The sequence below is a fragment of the Sylvia atricapilla genome, chromosome 8 (assembly GCF_009819655.1).
Source record: "Sylvia atricapilla isolate bSylAtr1 chromosome 8, bSylAtr1.pri, whole genome shotgun sequence".
NCBI lineage: Eukaryota > Metazoa > Chordata > Aves > Passeriformes > Sylviidae > Sylvia > Sylvia atricapilla.
The window spans coordinates 16,584,017-16,600,807 of NC_089147.1; the positions used below are offsets into that span (position 1 = coordinate 16,584,017).

Consider the following 16,791-nt stretch of genomic DNA (forward strand, 5'->3'; position numbering starts at 1 on the left):
ATGGCTCCTTTGGAATTTTGCAGAATTTAAATCACAGCTGTATTTGCAAACATTTAATAACTAACCGAAAAAGAACTAGTCAAAATCTATGGGAATGACAGCCTAAGGAAAAAGGAACAAGTGTATAACCACCAATACTATATATGTAGGTTTGTAGTCTACATAGTACACATAATACAGTACATAGGTACTTCGTATGTATAATATAATAAATAGGTATTTTCTAATCCCTTAATACCCAGATGTCTGTTCTAAAAACATTTGTAAACTTATATTTATTTACCTGGAAGTTGGTGAACTAGTGTGATCAATACTGAAAACATGTATTAAAAGAAAAATAAATGAATTGTAAAATTGTCTGAGAACCATAAATCATGATAAAGGACTAAACATCCTAGAGAAAAGAAGATATTTTCTGACTTAAAGGAAAGCTTTGCAAAACTTACACATGTACCATTATCACATCATAGATTAAGCACTACAGAAGTGCACTGGCTGTCTGCCAGGGTCAGCCCAATACATTCCCCTGTACAATGGAATTCACATAATGACAATACTCACCTTTCAATTATTTCATATATTTCACCTGCTCTTTGCAAAGCCAACGTGCAGCTGAAAATGGATTCTAAAACAATCAGACAATAAATAATATTTGGAGAAAGTGAACTACCTATCAAAAAACAAAAATAACCCAAACATTCTTACCTTGTATTTGTCTAGTATTCTTGACAGCAATGCTTTATTGAGGACACTGCAGTAGAGCATTCAATCATGATGACAGTTTAGAACTGAAATTCAATACTCTTAATTTGCCAATATCAAGATTCATCAGAGGGGAAAAAAACACCAAATGCAAAATCATTTCAAGATGAGATAAATGGTTAAAGACATCAGAAGAAAAACAGGAAAAATGCAGTATATATTCCAAATATCTAGGTAACTTAAGACATCAAAAAGTCATTATTACATTAACATTTTCAAAATATTTATTAAATTATCAACACAACCCAGTGAGTTCACAGAAATATATATGTCTATATTCTGTTAGAAAAATACATAAACAAAAATACAAGTGTGCATAATTGCAAAGAATACTTAAATTACCTGGGTTTGTATATTTTTGAAACACTGACATGACAGTTCATTGTGATTCCCCAGCTCCCTGAACAAGGGCTTGGTGGTTTTGGGACAGGCCTGTAACTGTGTGAAAAACTACTGTTACATGTTTGTGTGTTTCTATAGTCACACAAATGCCTACTTTGTATTCCTTTTATGATGACTGGTGATTGCTTTGAGCCAATCTTTCTCCGCAATTAAGAATCCAATTGAACTTGATTGATAGGTACATTTATGTCAAGGATGACTCCTTCAAGTGCTTAGCAAAATCCAAGGGTTTGTGAGCAACAGTCTCATTGAGGTGTTGTTGAAGCTGTTTGTTTAGTTCTTCATCTACAAATGAGTCCATTTGCAAGAAGGTATCCTGAAAATCACAAAGTGTGAGCTGTATTACTAAACAAGGGCATGTTTTCCACACCTACCCTAGTTGAGCAGTCTTGTTTCTCTCTCATGGTCCCCCTCATCTAGACCAGACCAGTTCAACTGGCAGCTCACTCCTCCTGGCCTGCAGGAAATGTCCCTTGACTACAAGCAAGAACCATGTCAGGCAGTCCTTTGTGGCCTTGGTGAGGCTTTTCTGGTTTGTGGTAAGCTGGGCTTTAAAAGATTACACACAGCCACGGCTTCCAACTATGGGGGTGTGCACATACTGCCCCCTGTTCAACACACCTTACAAATACAAATCAAGCACAGTTTGGTGGCAGCACACATTTATAAATCAAGCACCTCTGACGAAAAGGCCAGCAAAAGCAGCAGTGCTCACAGCAGGTTGTGAGTCAGAAAGGAATTCCCCTGACCCTTCTGCCTCCAGCCACACCTGGAGCCCTGCGTTTTCTTGGTGCTCAAATGAAGAATGATGATCATGCACATAATTTAGACTTCCCTGTGAAAGTCTTAAAATTCCCAGAGTCAAGTACTTTGTGCACTCAGGGAGAAATGAGAGCCTCTCCTTAGTGGTGCACAGGGCTCCAGTTTGAAGTTTCTGTCTAGAGCAAGGAGATGCTGACAGACTGGCAGACTGGCAGCCTGGCACACAGAGGACATGCAGGACACAGAGGGTAAAACTCAGATACCGCCAAAATTTGTTAAATGAGCCAAAAAAAAACATAGAGCAGGCAAGATCCCAAGGTAATTTTCCCATTAGGTCCATTATAGCCATCTGTGGACACTTTGTGATCTTGCTGTTCCATTGTTTCTGCTCCCTGAAGGAGCTTGTGCATTTACTTTATTCAACCCAAATTTCTCTCCCATCTGCTGTTCTCAGTCTTGGTCAGTCAGAGCTGCTCATGTAACTCCCTAGCAGGACACACATATCAAGGAGTCAATATAAAACAACTGAATAAATTAAGTACAAACACATTTTCAGAAGTTGCTTCTCTAAAATGGTAAAAAAAATTGTGCTCTCAAGGCTTCAACTGACATTACTGAGTTACAAAGTGGAGCACTGACAAGGTTAATAGGTTATAATGTTCGTGTTAGAAAGAAAGAAAATTATCACTTTTTAAAGGACACACCACTCACTGGACATTTAATGGAGGCTGGCATCTGGAACACATCCAGTGCTGAGGATATAAACACACTTCCCCCATTTCTCCTCTTTTTACATTCACTCTTTGTTCCCCTCAAATTTCCACTTTAAAGCTGTAGTGACACTAACAGGGATCAGTATCCCTTGACACACTGAATCAAACACTCTGGAAATCCAGCTGTCTTGGCAACTACCCACCCTGAGGAAAGAGATGGCTTTTTATTATTGCTTTGTGAACAAATATTAGTTCATCATTACAGAAAAGAGCCAAGAAATCTGCACTGAACCACTGCAAAGTGCAAAATAACAGCTACCATGTTAATCTTGCTATGTTAACTGATGCTGTGGGAGTTAGGACTGTTTATACAGCTATTTTTTCCTTCCTTATACTCAGTCCTATCTTATGCCAGTTAAAAAAATATATTTGATGCAAAAAGTACAGAAACAAGAAAGCCATACCAAGTATGCCACTGCCGGGGCACTGCATAGTGAGCCAGCAGATACAGGTTATATTGGTGAGTCACATGGTTAAAAAAGGACACAGACATGAGAACAGTACCTTCCTTCTGGGTGTTACTGATGCAACAGGAGGATTAAAGGTCATTCCTTTCATACAATATGTCTCAAAAAGTTCTGTAGCAGACCTACAGTAAATAAACAGACAATAGATAAATACAACTTCAGCTGATCCATCACCAATCCAAGAGCAAGTCTCACACAAACCCCTCTCCCCCTCCATCACACTTTAGAACTCCTCAGAGTAATGAGCATCACCTGGAAAACATCAGGAGCCAATGGTTGGGAAACAATGCAAGTGAAAGTAAGGGAAACTGTTGACATAAGAAAACTGTTGTCTTCCCAGAGCTCTGATCTGTACACCATTGAAAAAGGGGAGAGGGGGGCAGAAATAAAGGTAGGCAAAGATGGTCTAGCTGACACAGTCTGCCAGAATTTCCAACAGTTCCTTGCCAGAGAGTTTTATGAAAAAGCATCCATGGGAGAACAGGGAGGACCATCACAGAAAAAAACTGGTTAAAACATAGGAAAGAGAGGACAGGAGTCTATGGTCGTTTTTTGAAATGGCAGGAAGAAACTGGATTTCCACAAGGTTTTTTCCAGAACCTGCACTTTCCAACAAGCTCAAAAAAGAACTGGAAAATACCAAGTTATTTGTAGTAGTAATAATGAGCTACCTGTAGAGAACTGCAGAAAGACTGTATGAGATGATCAGTAAAATGGCAAATGAAATTTAGTGTTGGAAAAAGCAACTCTACATAAAAACAGGAGGCTCTGAGCAGACCACTATCACTTAGAGAAAAAATATCTTCTTGTTATGACAGATGCTTTCATGGGATTGTGACTGTGCTGTTTGGAGTTGAAAAGAAACAGAACACAACAGAAATCAGTTACATCAGTGTATAAATCCACAGATAATCCACATCTCAAATATTGCAGCTGAGTCTCCAGTTTCATCTTGAACTGCTTAAATTGGTTCAAAACATGCAATAAAGTGTATGGAAAATATGGAACAGCTCCATGTGTGAGATGGATCCCTCCATCCAGGAGAGTCAATGGAGGTATGATATGACTGAGCTCTGCCAAGTCCTGTGAGGCACAGGAAGAGTGTGATGGAGCAGGCTGTGCACTTCAGCTCCCAGAGCAACAACCAGGGGCTGTTAAATGAAGAAAACTGGCACCAGGTTCAAAACAAAAGAAAGCAGATCTTACCATAAGGAGTTGTGGACTCACAGAAGCCTTACCAAACAATGTTGCATTTCCAAAATGCATGCTCTGATTCAAGGGACATTGAACAGTTTTGAAATAACTCCATGAAGAGAGAGGTACTAACAGAAAATGGTATGAGTTTCAGGAAATCCACCAGGCTGAAACCTGTCAGAGGCCTGCTCAGAGCATGTTTTACATGTGTGCTCTGGTTTTACTTTTCTCAAGGCACCTGCTGCCAGCCACTGCCAAAGACAGGCTGCTGAATTAGATCTTAGTCTGAGCCTGGATGGCTGTTCTAATGTTTTAACCTACTACAGACCTTACACTGCAGCCTGGGTTCTAGTTTCCACTGGACCGCCCCAGTTCAGTGATCCTGATCCATACTCAGACCAGGGCTGCTGCTGAAGATATTTTGCTCCCAGGGGAAGAAAACACATTGTACTTTGAGATGTTTACCCTTGTCACACCCTGACAAACAAGAGGTTTACTCTGTCACACCCTTTCCTTAACAGTGGGAAAAAAAAAAAAAAAAAAAAAAAAAGGCAGCCAGCATTCTGCATTCTGTACTGGCAGAAGACGAAAGAGATTTTGAAGATCAGAGTCCTTAATTTTATAGATAATTATTTTTAGGAAATCTTTTATTATTCCTTTAATATAGTATAAGCAACAGCTTCCTTTCAGGGTCTATTTAGAAAAAAAAGAACTCTTTGATAACTCACCTTTGGCTCAAATCAAGTGGAAGAGCTCCTGAGCCTTCAGTTGGAGCTCCAGCAATAAGGTGAGATGCAAATTTCTTCACTGTTGGATGATAATGTCTCTGAAATAAAGGAAGAAGGAAAGCAGTCGACAGACAGTAAGGGATAATGGGATATTTATCTACAGAATCTCATATTTATTTCTATTTCTATAAGATGGAAGGTCTGCTTTTATTTTAGAAACTGAGTACATCAAAATCAGACAGTCTGTGGGATTAAGTGAACGAGAATGCCCAGTCATGTATTTATTCCCGCTTATCATGCTGTGAGCATGACTCCCCACAGTTAGATAATTCCTACTCCCAGAAAAGGCAGAGGAAGCCCTTCCCAAACCCTGACTGGAATGACAGATCAAGGCGTCAGTTCCTCTTGGAACAAGGGCTGGACTGCAAGGGAACTTAACAGATTTAATAAGTCTCCAAAAGAGTCTAAATAAGGCAACCTGCAGTAAGAACCAGTGTGGTATTATAATAGTTACATTATTATAATGTGTAACATCTCCTTTTGCGCTCATCCTTCCATACCACTGTGTTGGTCTTCCACTCTGTTGGAATAGGCTCACATGGGCCAAGATTTGACAGATAAGCCTGAAGACCTCTGTTCTCCATTTGTGTAAAGCACCTAAACATTGAGCAGCTATTTACTGCTGTTACTTCCCAAGCTCCTGAGTTCCTCACAAACCTGCAGTAGGTGCAGCTCCCACAGCGCTGTGTTCTGGGCATTGCAATGCTCTGGTTCATCTAATTCTGGGAGATAAATTCCACTGCCTTGAGATTCGTTGTCTAGTAAGAGGTCCATCCTTGGGAATGTCTACAACACAAAAAACCAGAAATTTAGTTGTTTATATTACCCACCCCATTATAACATGGTTGAGTCAGTTTCAGGATTCATTCCACTTCATTCAGTTCCAGCAGCATTTAAGCATATTCTGTTTTCATCATTCTTATTAAAAATACTTTAAAAATGTTTGCACAAAATCATTTTATCAAAAAATTCAGTAATTTTTAGCCAGTAAGCTAAAAATTCGAACAAGTAAAACTTACTTGCATGAATACTCTGTTTGTTGCCAAGATCCCAACACTGGAATTTGGAAGTACGTGAAGAGCAAGGATGGAAAGCCGCTTTAGGAAAGCTAGAGCTCTTTGCTGGGAGACTTGCTTTCTCCTCTTGGCAAACATGACATCCAGGCACTGCAGCACAATCCCTATGTCCTCATTGGTGCCACCTCAAAAGCAGAATTCCACAGAAAGAGTAAAGAACCATTTCATGGAAAAACAGCTGGATACTCTGCTATGGGCTGACACTGGAACTGAGAACAGCATGAAATCTGGGAGGCTCACACCTCTCATGTGATACAGACATCAAGCATCCACCCTTTTTGGTCAAAAAAGTCCAGCTTTGAACAGAAAAAATGTACCACTGTTTCTGTGCTCCTTTCTAAGAAAATACTTGTTCCATCAAAAAATCATTAAACACAGCTACTGTTTTAATCCCAAATGCATTCATTGTATCATTTTCTATAAATAATTAAACAGTGAAAAGATCTAGTCTTTAACCAGATTTCTTCTACTAGAAGTGCAGAATGTTTATTCTTAATTGTTTATTACTAGTGAATTCACATTTCTGAAGTTAATTAAAAATATGTTAATTTCAAATTTTATAAATATTTTCATCAATTATTCCATTTTCCAGAATTATTTGAAAATTTAGATTAGAACATAAAAATGTTATCATTATAAAAATCAGAAATATATACTAGAAAATTTAAAAAAACAGAATTTAAATTAATTTTTTTAGAATTATATTGGAAAAATCAGGTATTTTTTCTTTACTGGAGAGAGATTTAGAGAAAAAAGACAAGAATTTTTAAATTGCCACTGAAAGAAATAATTACAAGGAAGTAAAAAAATTTAAATTGAGGACAGACTAAATGATTATCCAAGACCAAATACTTGGCATTTCCTAATGAAATGACACAATTAGAACCTGTTACCATGTACTGGAATAATAATTCAAGTATTTGTATTGCACTAATGCAATGTGCAACTCAAGAAAAAAAAGTAGTTTAAACCAGAAAATAACCTTCTTGGAAATCAGGTATCTTTTAAAAAGTGTCATTTATTAGTGCTACATAAAGGCTTTGATAGCAAAGAAACAGAAAAAACTTTATCTAGATGAACAGGGAAAATAAGAATCTGAAATTACCTGCATGTAGACTGAACAGTGTCTTGTACAGATGTGTGTAAAATTTCATTGGATCAATGTTAAGAACATCACCTATAAACATAACCCCAAACAAACACATTTACTCCATTTATTTATGAGGCAATATTAAACAAAAGTTTGTTTCTAAAAATTTCCTACCTTGACCAGAGAGTATATGAAAAGCACTGAGAACGCAATGAAGACTCTCACGATAGCTTAAATCCTAAGAATACAAAACTGGTTAAATATCCAAAAGAAAGTAATTTTAAGAAAATTGTAATAAAATTCAACTTACCCCAGATGCAATAAGAGAATGAAGGACAATCAATAGGTCATCAAAAAATTCCACATTTATGAGATGAGCAAACCTGGAATCAAAGAGATTTTCATTTTTAAATTATAGACATTATCTGTAAACTCAGTTCAAAGTGTTCTGAATTGCCAAGATCCACACCTTAAAAGCAGACTAAATCAAATGCTGAACATTTAGTATCTTCACAGAGAAGAATAATTCAGCCCCCAACATGCTAATCATGGCTTTTCTAGAGCATTAACAACATGCTTATGTCCTTTAGCAATTAATCAGACTAAACAATGGAATCACATCACACCCTGTGGCATTTGCACCACATCAATTCTATCATGGGAAATTTCAAATCACATTGAAATGGTTTTGGAAATAGTGGAAAACTTCAGCAGAGAAATAAAATAATTTCAACTAATTTGTCTGGGACTATCTTTTCTCACAGCTTAAATCCCCTTCAGAGAAAAGAATTTCTTTAGTGTTTATGTCTTTTCCAACACACACAAAAGAAGGTAGTCAGTTCTTACTTTGCAAGACCTTCTAGCACAGCTGGCAAAAGTGGAGACTTCTGAGCTTTCTTCAAGATCCTGAAGTAAGTTACAAATACAATATTCAAGGTCTCTGTGTGCTGAATGAAAGAAAACAAAATTAAATACTTAATCATGTAAAATAGACATTTCTACTTCACTTAAACTCTGCTGAAATGCTTTTTTCTGTCTAAGCCTGCACTGAGGCTTTCCAAACCAGTCCTGGCACTGCCATCTCTGCTCTTCTCATTCTGAAAAGCTCAAGTCCTCCAGTGCTCTCCTGCCCCTGGCTGTCTCCTGGCTACAGCCACACTCCTCCTTTGTCTAAGGGTCACTCTGAGAGTCTGTAATACCCCCTACACAGTGTCCTATGGCACACAGGGCACCAGGAGGACATTTGTCAATGGACTGAATTCCATTTTGAGCAGACAACAGAAGGGAACAGGAATGCTGACGTTGGCCTTCCTGGCTAAACTGAGAGCGTGGTTTACTAAAACCTAGATCCTCTGTCACAGGCAAAGTGTTTGTTAGCTGACAGCACGTTCTAGAGATGTGGAATGCTGACAGGTTGGAATGGAGGGAAGACAGTTACAAAAGGGTTAGGAGCTGCCACTGTGCTAAAGTAGGAAAATAATGTCTAAATTACTTACCAACTTCAATTTCTTTTCTTTACTTTCTGATGCTTCTGCTTCCAGGAGTTCTCGTTCCAGTTTCTCTTCTGCTTTCTTCCACTGAAAATATACAGTTGATTTTAAGACAACAGATTCAGTGTTTCTAACCAGTCTGGATATCCAGGTTGAAAAGATACCCAAAGAACAAATTTTCCATGCTTGGTGAGTTGCTTAAGTCACTCTGTGATTCTACAGGGTAACTCTCACCCTATCAGAAACAACCAATCAAAAGCACTGTCAACACAGGAAAGCAGAAAAAATAGGAAGATAATTAAATTCCCTGCAGAACCTAATAAATCTTCAAGTACAATGCAAAAACTGATCACTGATGCTGAGAATTAACAATGGCAATCACTGCTGGAACAAATTGCTACATGAAGTAACAGAAGTAGAGCATGAGAAAGCACGTCCTACCTTTCTTTGCATTCTGGAAAGATTTTTTCTTTTCTCTTTGTAAGTCATGAACTTTTTCTTTGGTGCAATGTCTTCAGAATCTTTTTGTAATTCTACTTCCTTAATTCTTAAGTGAAGAAAAGCTTTTAACACCTATTGTAAAATAAAGTAAATACAATGAAAGGTCATCTACAACCTGATAGGAACTAAGGGGAAGAAATCCTGAATTCCATTCGCACTAGTGGGCTTTGCTGGTCAAAGGTTCTTCTGTTGGCTCCCCTCCTGTTCCTTCACACTGTATCTCATGATCCCTGCTCCCAGTTCCTTTCCCAGCACTGTCCATTTCAATCCATTCCTCCATTTGCCTCTCACTTCAAGTCTCCCTGCCTGACTTAAGCCATGTCTCTGGCAGAATCTGATCTCCACCTCCCAGGCCCCTTCCCTTGCCCCACACCTCTCCAACTCTCTGGCTCAGCCTAATCCTGAGCTGCCTGCGGTCTGACAGAGTGAGGAAATTCTGCTTGTCTTTAGCCAGCAGCTACAGCAATAACTTCAACATTTGGGTTTTTTTGAAACTTTTGACAGAAGAATATTGTGAGGTACAACAGAAAGATTCTTACCTCGGGTCTGACATCATAATTTCTACCCCTCACAAGGCCAGAAATTACTTTAACTACACCAAGGGAAGCAGAGCCCAATTTGTCCTGTTTAAAGAGCTTCTTAACTGCCTCAACACACAGTTCAGAAATCTGAAAAGCAGAACACAGAAATTGCTCTGTAAAGCCAAGTCCACAACAACAGCTAGTAACAGATGATACTCATGGTGTTCACCAATTATAAAGTGCACACAGCCTGTTAAACAGTGAGAAGATATAGCCAAAAGATCTGGATATTGTGGAACAAAGCTCAGAAATAATTATTTTCACACAAAACAAGGACTCTTTCCCTAATCAGAAAATCACTTACCATTTTTGACGGATCATTCATGAGTGGAACAATGAGAACAATAATGTTATTGTGGAAGTTGAAGTGGGGTAGGGCCACAAGCAGCTCACACAGACACTTCACTGCTACCTCTGCTAGACCTTTATATGCCTTTAATGAGATGACATTGCTTTTCTTCAACTTCCTTTGCTTCCAATCTGCACAAAATATTAATTTTAGTGATTAGTCTTCAGAATGATGGTGATCTTACAAGTATTTAAATTTTTAGTGATTGCAGGCATACTTCATGCAAGTGCTATCTCAAAGACAGAAGGTACCGTTCATTCAGAGGAGGGAAATGGCTCCAAACAATTTTGCCTCTACTACAAAAAATGGGAAGTGTCAACTATACCTTTAATTGTTTGTTCCAGATTTTCCAAGTAAAATTTATACTGGCTTACAAGGCCTTCTTCAAATTCTCTCAGTTTCTGTGTTTCTTTTTTAACCTGTAAACATAATTGAAATAAGACTTTATTTGGAGACCTAAATACTGAAATTAGCCAATGGTGGAAAAAAGTTTTAGAACAAATATCAGGTATCCAAGTATTTTTTTCCTCTAGATAGATATTCCTAGAAATATATTAAAAATAAAGTATTTCTGCATTTTTCTACAGATGTGTTCAGAAGGCCTTTTCCAACTAGGCCTTTTTATTTATAGAGCTTAAAGTAACATTATCAACTACATGTTATTAGTATTATTACATATAACATATATATTAAATATGTAAGATTGTATAACTGCACTAAACCAATATCCAAAAAACCTTCAAAAATTGGTTAAAAACAAGCTCCAGAAAAAAATATTACTCTGCACTCATTCAGCAAATTGTTGAACACATTTCAAAGAAATCTATGCCAGTTAGGTGAAAACACTGCATAACTTGCTTTCTTTATAACTCACTTAAGTGCAGGACCTTATTCCAAGGTTTAGGAGGAAAATCACCCAGGTTTGACATACTACTTTCAGATGCTACTTTTCCCCTCTCTTACCATGCATGTCACCTACTTATTGAAGCAAGTATGTAAGAACAAAAGGTTCAAAACCAAAACCTCTCTTCCTGAAAGTGTCACAGCTTCAGAGCTTCCACAAGTATTTGTGTATTTTCCCCCTTTGCTCAAAACCATAAATTCATATCAAACAAATCAGTCTTAGTCTCTGGCATAGCTGAAAACATTCTTAACTACTCATATACACTATAAATAGATTTGATATTTCACCTTGGTAGCCTTTTCCACTTCAGTTAGGGGCCGAATTTTGTATGAAGGTGCAATATCTTTGAATATCTCCATCAAAGACACCATGACCAGCTTCCTAACAATCACAGCCACATTGGGATCCTGTTCCATCAGCATGGCACGCAGCTCCTTCAGCTTCTTAATCTGATTGAAGAAAATAGGCAGACATCAGATGAAGAACTGCAAACCAAGGGACAAGCACAACGTACATTAATCCAGCAGTTACTCAGACTCTACTTAGCACTGCATAAAGAGCCAGGACATTATAGATACCCCAACAAAATTGGAGTCTCAGAAATGTTCAAAATATCCTGCAATTACAAACCTGCACAAAATTACAGAAAATTATTAGTATATCCTGAAGCATTGACAACTATCAGATATAACCCTGAAATCAGAGCTTACATAAGGGTTATCCTTAAGGAACAAGATATCTTGTACAGAAAATAACAAAAGCAATACAACACTGACCTTTTCCTGGTTCCACCATATATTCTTGTGCTTTTGCCACTCTTTGCTCATTCAGATCTTTGTTTCTTGACTTAGTGCACAACACAGACACACAGACATGCAGCTTAAGTAAATGTACCTACATTGCTGTCTGGCTCTGAGAGAATGGCAGATGCTAAGGCAGCTATGTGCACCTTCCTCTCCTGCAGCTTTTGTCTCCTTTGAGCAGCCATTTCCTCAGGAGTGAGAACAGGCAGGGGCTCCTCATTAAAGTCTGGTACAGATGAGAGAGTTAGAAAAGAGAGGAAGTCACTTAACAAATGCCACGTTGCAGATGCTGCATTTCAAACAGCTACCCTGGTAAGGCCACGTGAGAGTTAACACAAGAAGTTTCACTGTCAAGGGAGCTTTAAGAATTACTTTGCTAGATCTTATTAACCCACAGACTCATTTTTGCTCCACTTCAAAATCTTTTGCTTGCAAAAATAAGCGGACTAAATGTTTTTGAATCTGCCCATGGTATTGTCAGACTACAGTGGGAACATATAAACTCAACATATTACCCCAGCCATGCCAAGAAACTGCAGCACTCTGAAATTTGTATCAAATTATTCACCATTCACTTCTGTTAAAAATACAATTGGTTTTGTTAGTGTTTTCTGAGTATTATTTTGCTGTAAGTATCTCCTTCCTCAACCTCAGATTACATTTAGACAGTAAGGACCCAGAAGTCACCACATTACTTGAAAATAACCATCAACTCGATAGCCAACTACAAATGAAACTCTGTTTCCTGGAAATCTGTGCCCTGAACTGCATTTCAAAATTATCTCAGAGTAATCAAAATAGAACCACACTGATATTCTTTATGTAACACAAATATTTCCTTCTTACTAGCAAATATGACACAAAGGATAAAAAGAACTTTATGCAAGCAGCAGTTCTAGGTGAAAAATCAAAATAATTTTGAAGAAACAGAATCTGAAGTCAGCCATTCCTGAGATTCTATCAGGTAAGAGGGGAAGCTTTAAATAATGGTTACGCTTTGATGGCAACATGGTAATGAACATATTGAAAAACATCCTGAACAAAATACACTTCAACTGCAAGCTTTCTTGGGGAACAGCAAATGCTTTTCAGATATGTCAGTGATTTGGGAAAAAAAGCCAAGCCAAAAAAAAGAAAAAAAAAAAAAAAAGCTTTATTACCCTCTGCTTCCTCCATATCTTCTGTGTCCTCTTCTTCATCACGTGCAACATTTAGAACTGCAAAAACAGAGTGTCTAGTGTCAAGCACGTAATAAACACTGTGAAATTTAAAAAAAATAAATTATATACTTCTTGGCTACTCTACCAGTTCAAGAATCTGTGTCTTACCTGGCTTTTCCACAGCTTGAGGAATTATGCCACTCTTGTCTTTGATGGGGAGCAGATGGATGAGTTCTTTTTCTGGCTCTGTTTGCAAACGTCTTGGCACTTTCTCATATTTCTCAATCACACTTTCATGTTTTCGTTTTTTGAGATGAACGGGTTCACTGGAAAAAACGAGGCAAACTAAATGAACCAGCCACGTAATTTGACATGAGCCATGCCTGACCAGCTGGATTAAGTGTCTGCCTCTCACCCAGGCCAGGGGCTGTTTCACCTGTCCTTCCTCCCCTCCTGTGCTCCCCAACAGCAGAGTAGCTGCCCTGGCAGGCTGAGACCTGTTAAACCACCCCAAGCAGTCCTGCCATGAAGAACTCCACCAGCAACCAGCAGGACCAGGATCCTCTCACTGGGCAAACAGTCCAAAGCCTTTCTTAACATATCACACAGCCTCTCTCTCCCTCACTGTGTCTGCAACTTCCAGGTGAGGCTTAACCAGGCTGTGACAATGAGTGGGACAGTGACCATTTTTATCTGCTGTACTCCATGGCTGCTTTTACCACTACTACTCTGCCCACTGGCAAAGCCTGTGCCACACACCTCTCTCCAGTGACAACAGCAAGAACACGGCGTGGTGTGTCACCCTTTCACAGGCATGCTCCTGAGCTACACAGAAGCGTACAAGAGGGTAAGTATTTAGTCTGTGCTAATATGAGTATCTGACAAGTTTGTAAGACAGATTGTAGCTGACCAGAGTAAAGCAGATTGGAAAGACAAGTTCTTCAATTTAAGGGAACACTATGAAAGGAACTAAATGCTCCTAACAGTAAAATGGTAAAAGAGCAACCACTTCCACTGTCCTCCTACCATTCGTTCTAAAATCATTCTGGCAAAATGAATGTAAGACACATAGAACTACATTTTGTAAAATATCTCTAAATAAAAATACACAATGAATTTTGAGTTTTGCAAGACTTGAAACCTATGTCACACCTAGTTAATGTGGGGAAAGGGGAATGTTTAACAAAATTCTTCTAATTCAAGAACTTGCAGTGTGGCTACAAGGGATCATGCAGCACAACCACAACTTTGTAAATAAAAGCCATTTACTACTTTCCTTTGAAACTAGACTGAATTATTAATTACTAAGCAGAATTAATTACTAAGCATTAACAAATTAAAACCACCCTATAGCAGCTAGGCATAGAGTCTTTTCACATCCATCAAAAAAGACAAGCTAAGACTTTTCAAACAATCAAGTAATCAGACAACTCTGTAGAAGTGTATTTGTAAAGACTACAAGTAGGAGCACTTCCTTTATATATATGTCACTGTGAACTCTCCCCAACGCCTCAGTCCACAAAACCAGTGACTAATTTTTGTATGAATGCTTTGGTGTTGCATGTGTTTACAGACAAGGCTTACAGAACCCTTTATATTTTTTTATATCGATATACATCAATACATTAATACTGAAGTCCTGACAGGCTGAGAAAACCATGAACTGGAGCTGCAAGGAAACACCAGACTGAAAGAGATCTCCTGATAAATGCATAACTTTAGACATTAATTACATATTAACCACACAAGGCTGAATTAGTGTGAAAAGGAGACCTTGCAACTCACTTAGAAGAAAGATCTCTGGTTAAAAAGGATGCTCTTTGGGCCAGATCCTCCATCAATTTTAAGTCATCTTCATCCATCATGTCCAGTGGAAGGGCTTCTTCTTCCTCTTTTTCTTCCCATTTTCTAGCTATATTAGAAGATTATGTTCACAGATTAAGATCGCTTACATATAGTCACCTTTGAAAACCCAACCCTGCCTACACTTTTGAGACCATTTTACTTCTAAATGGAGCCCACTGACCATTATGCATATGGGTTTTGTTATCCCAGAAAACTGCTCCTTTACTATGACATCCAATAATGATCAGAGCAAACACATTTTTAGCATCTTTAACTAACAGTTCTAGGTGCCAGAATGGCTACATTTTGTATTTTTCACAAGTCTCCCATTCTTTCAACAGGAACAGCAACTATTTGTACACAGAAAATGAAGTGTTTTCTTGAATTTTACAACAGGAAGCAGCAGGATGTTCAGTAACCTCCATACCTGAGAAAACACTTACCAACTTGTTTCTTCTTGCATTCCTCCAGTGGAAAAGGCTTTCTAGAAATAGCATCTCTGACAGCTTCCCTTAGCTTCTTTTGTTCTTTACGATACTTCTTAGCAGCACTCTTCTGCTTGAACTGTTTATTCTTTAATTTATTGTCGAGTTTTATTTGACTAGTTCTCAGTAACTTGCGAAAACTTGGAGCTCGCTTTGTGTTTTTTCTCTAGAAAACAAACAGAAAGCTACAAGTCTCCAAAATGTTAACAGCCTTTGCAAAATTTATTCCACTGTTTAAGATCTCTGAGTTCCTATTTCTATCAAGACAGAAGAATGTGCTTCTTGGTAACAGTATCATCAGTTAGCCTCAAATTTACACAACAGTGTTACATCTTTGAGAAGAGAGCACTGTGACAAATGTTTTACAGAAACATTCTCTGATCACTATTTTATTAAACCCTATGTCCATCACCTTAAGACACATGGACACTCCAGGTATGGTACATAGCTTGTTAGGGCACAGTTCTTTGTGTGCTCCCAAGCACTCTGTCCTCTCCTCAGGGTCCTTCTGTTCCCCACCACTTCATAAAGTACCTCGGGGGACTTTAATACCCAAGGCCAGAGGCTCGGGCAACCGTCCTCCTTCAGGACACCTCCCGAACTGAGCTTTGGCTTTCTCCTGGCTGAAGCGCCCTGCCCAGCAGCTGCAGGGACCTGGCGAGGCTGCCTGCTGCAAGGCTCACCGCAGCAGCTGCACTAGAACAGGGTTACGGGGGCCAGAGCTCGGGGAGGCGCGGGTCAATATATGCGGCCCGTGCCAAACCTGCGAAACATTCCCAAGGGTGCCCGGGGTGCGAACGGACACGGCAGGGATCACCTCACGAGGGGAATGGGAAGGCAAGGCTGTGCAGACAACCCGAGCACTGAATCGCTGTTAGGGATTACAAAGGGTTCCCGGAATCCCTAGCTCAGCTGGTTGGAGCATGGTGCTTAAAACAGCGAGATTGTGGGATCGCTCCCTGTGCGGGCCAGCCACTGAAGAGTTGGGCTCCACTATCATTCCCACTGAGAACACATCCTGAATCTGTGAATCCGGAATTTCTGCCAGCTCAGCTTTAGCTTCCCTTTCTATGCTGGATTATCGGGAAGGCGCTGAAAAGTCAGCGCTCCTCTCGGGGTGACACACGAGCCTGCACTGCCCCGTCGGTGCCCACCCAAAGCGCCCGCACGGCTCCGCCGCTCCCAAAGCCCCGGGGCCCCGGCTCCCCGTGCCGCCCATCCGGCCGTGAGCCCCGGGCTGCCCTCCCCGCGGCCCCCGGCCCGCTCCCCCTCACGGCCCCTACCGGCTTCATGGCGGCGGCGGCGCGTGCTGCCCGGCGCCGGAAGCGCTCCCCGCGCGGCGCGCGCGCCCACAGCGCC

The 16,791-nt window shown here is 39.6% G+C and overlaps 1 protein-coding gene across 1 annotated transcript; it reads right to left on the minus strand.

The window, feature by feature from the left end:
- Window positions 1–960: 960 nt before the first annotated feature.
- Window positions 961–16,754, minus strand: NOC3L (NOC3 like DNA replication regulator). The gene is made up of 21 exons (XM_066323844.1): window positions 16,716–16,754; window positions 15,391–15,598; window positions 14,888–15,014; window positions 13,271–13,428; window positions 13,103–13,159; window positions 12,038–12,168; window positions 11,427–11,588; window positions 10,561–10,654; window positions 10,191–10,366; window positions 9,845–9,973; window positions 9,246–9,377; window positions 8,811–8,891; window positions 8,161–8,261; window positions 7,625–7,697; window positions 7,489–7,552; window positions 7,330–7,401; window positions 6,168–6,349; window positions 5,806–5,934; window positions 5,089–5,186; window positions 3,204–3,288; window positions 961–1,480 (listed from the first exon to the last, which is right to left on the minus strand). Exons 1-21 carry the CDS (start codon window positions 16,722–16,724, stop codon window positions 1,349–1,351), a joined length of 2,400 nt encoding a protein of 799 aa, XP_066179941.1. The 5' UTR covers window positions 16,725–16,754; the 3' UTR covers window positions 961–1,348.
- Between the last annotated feature and the right edge of the window lie 37 nt (window positions 16,755–16,791).

What these genes read in the sequence shown, in the direction of transcription:
- NOC3L (XM_066323844.1), bottom strand. An exon ending in TCAAGCTGTGGAAAAGCCAG is followed by an intron (nt 13,160 to 13,270) that starts GTAAGACACAGA and finishes CTGTTTTTGCAG; the next exon opens with TTCTAAATGTTGCACGTGAT. An exon ending in AAGTGGAAAAGGCTACCAAG is followed by an intron (nt 10,655 to 11,426) that starts GTGAAATATCAA and finishes TTATGTTTACAG; the next exon opens with GTTAAAAAAGAAACACAGAA.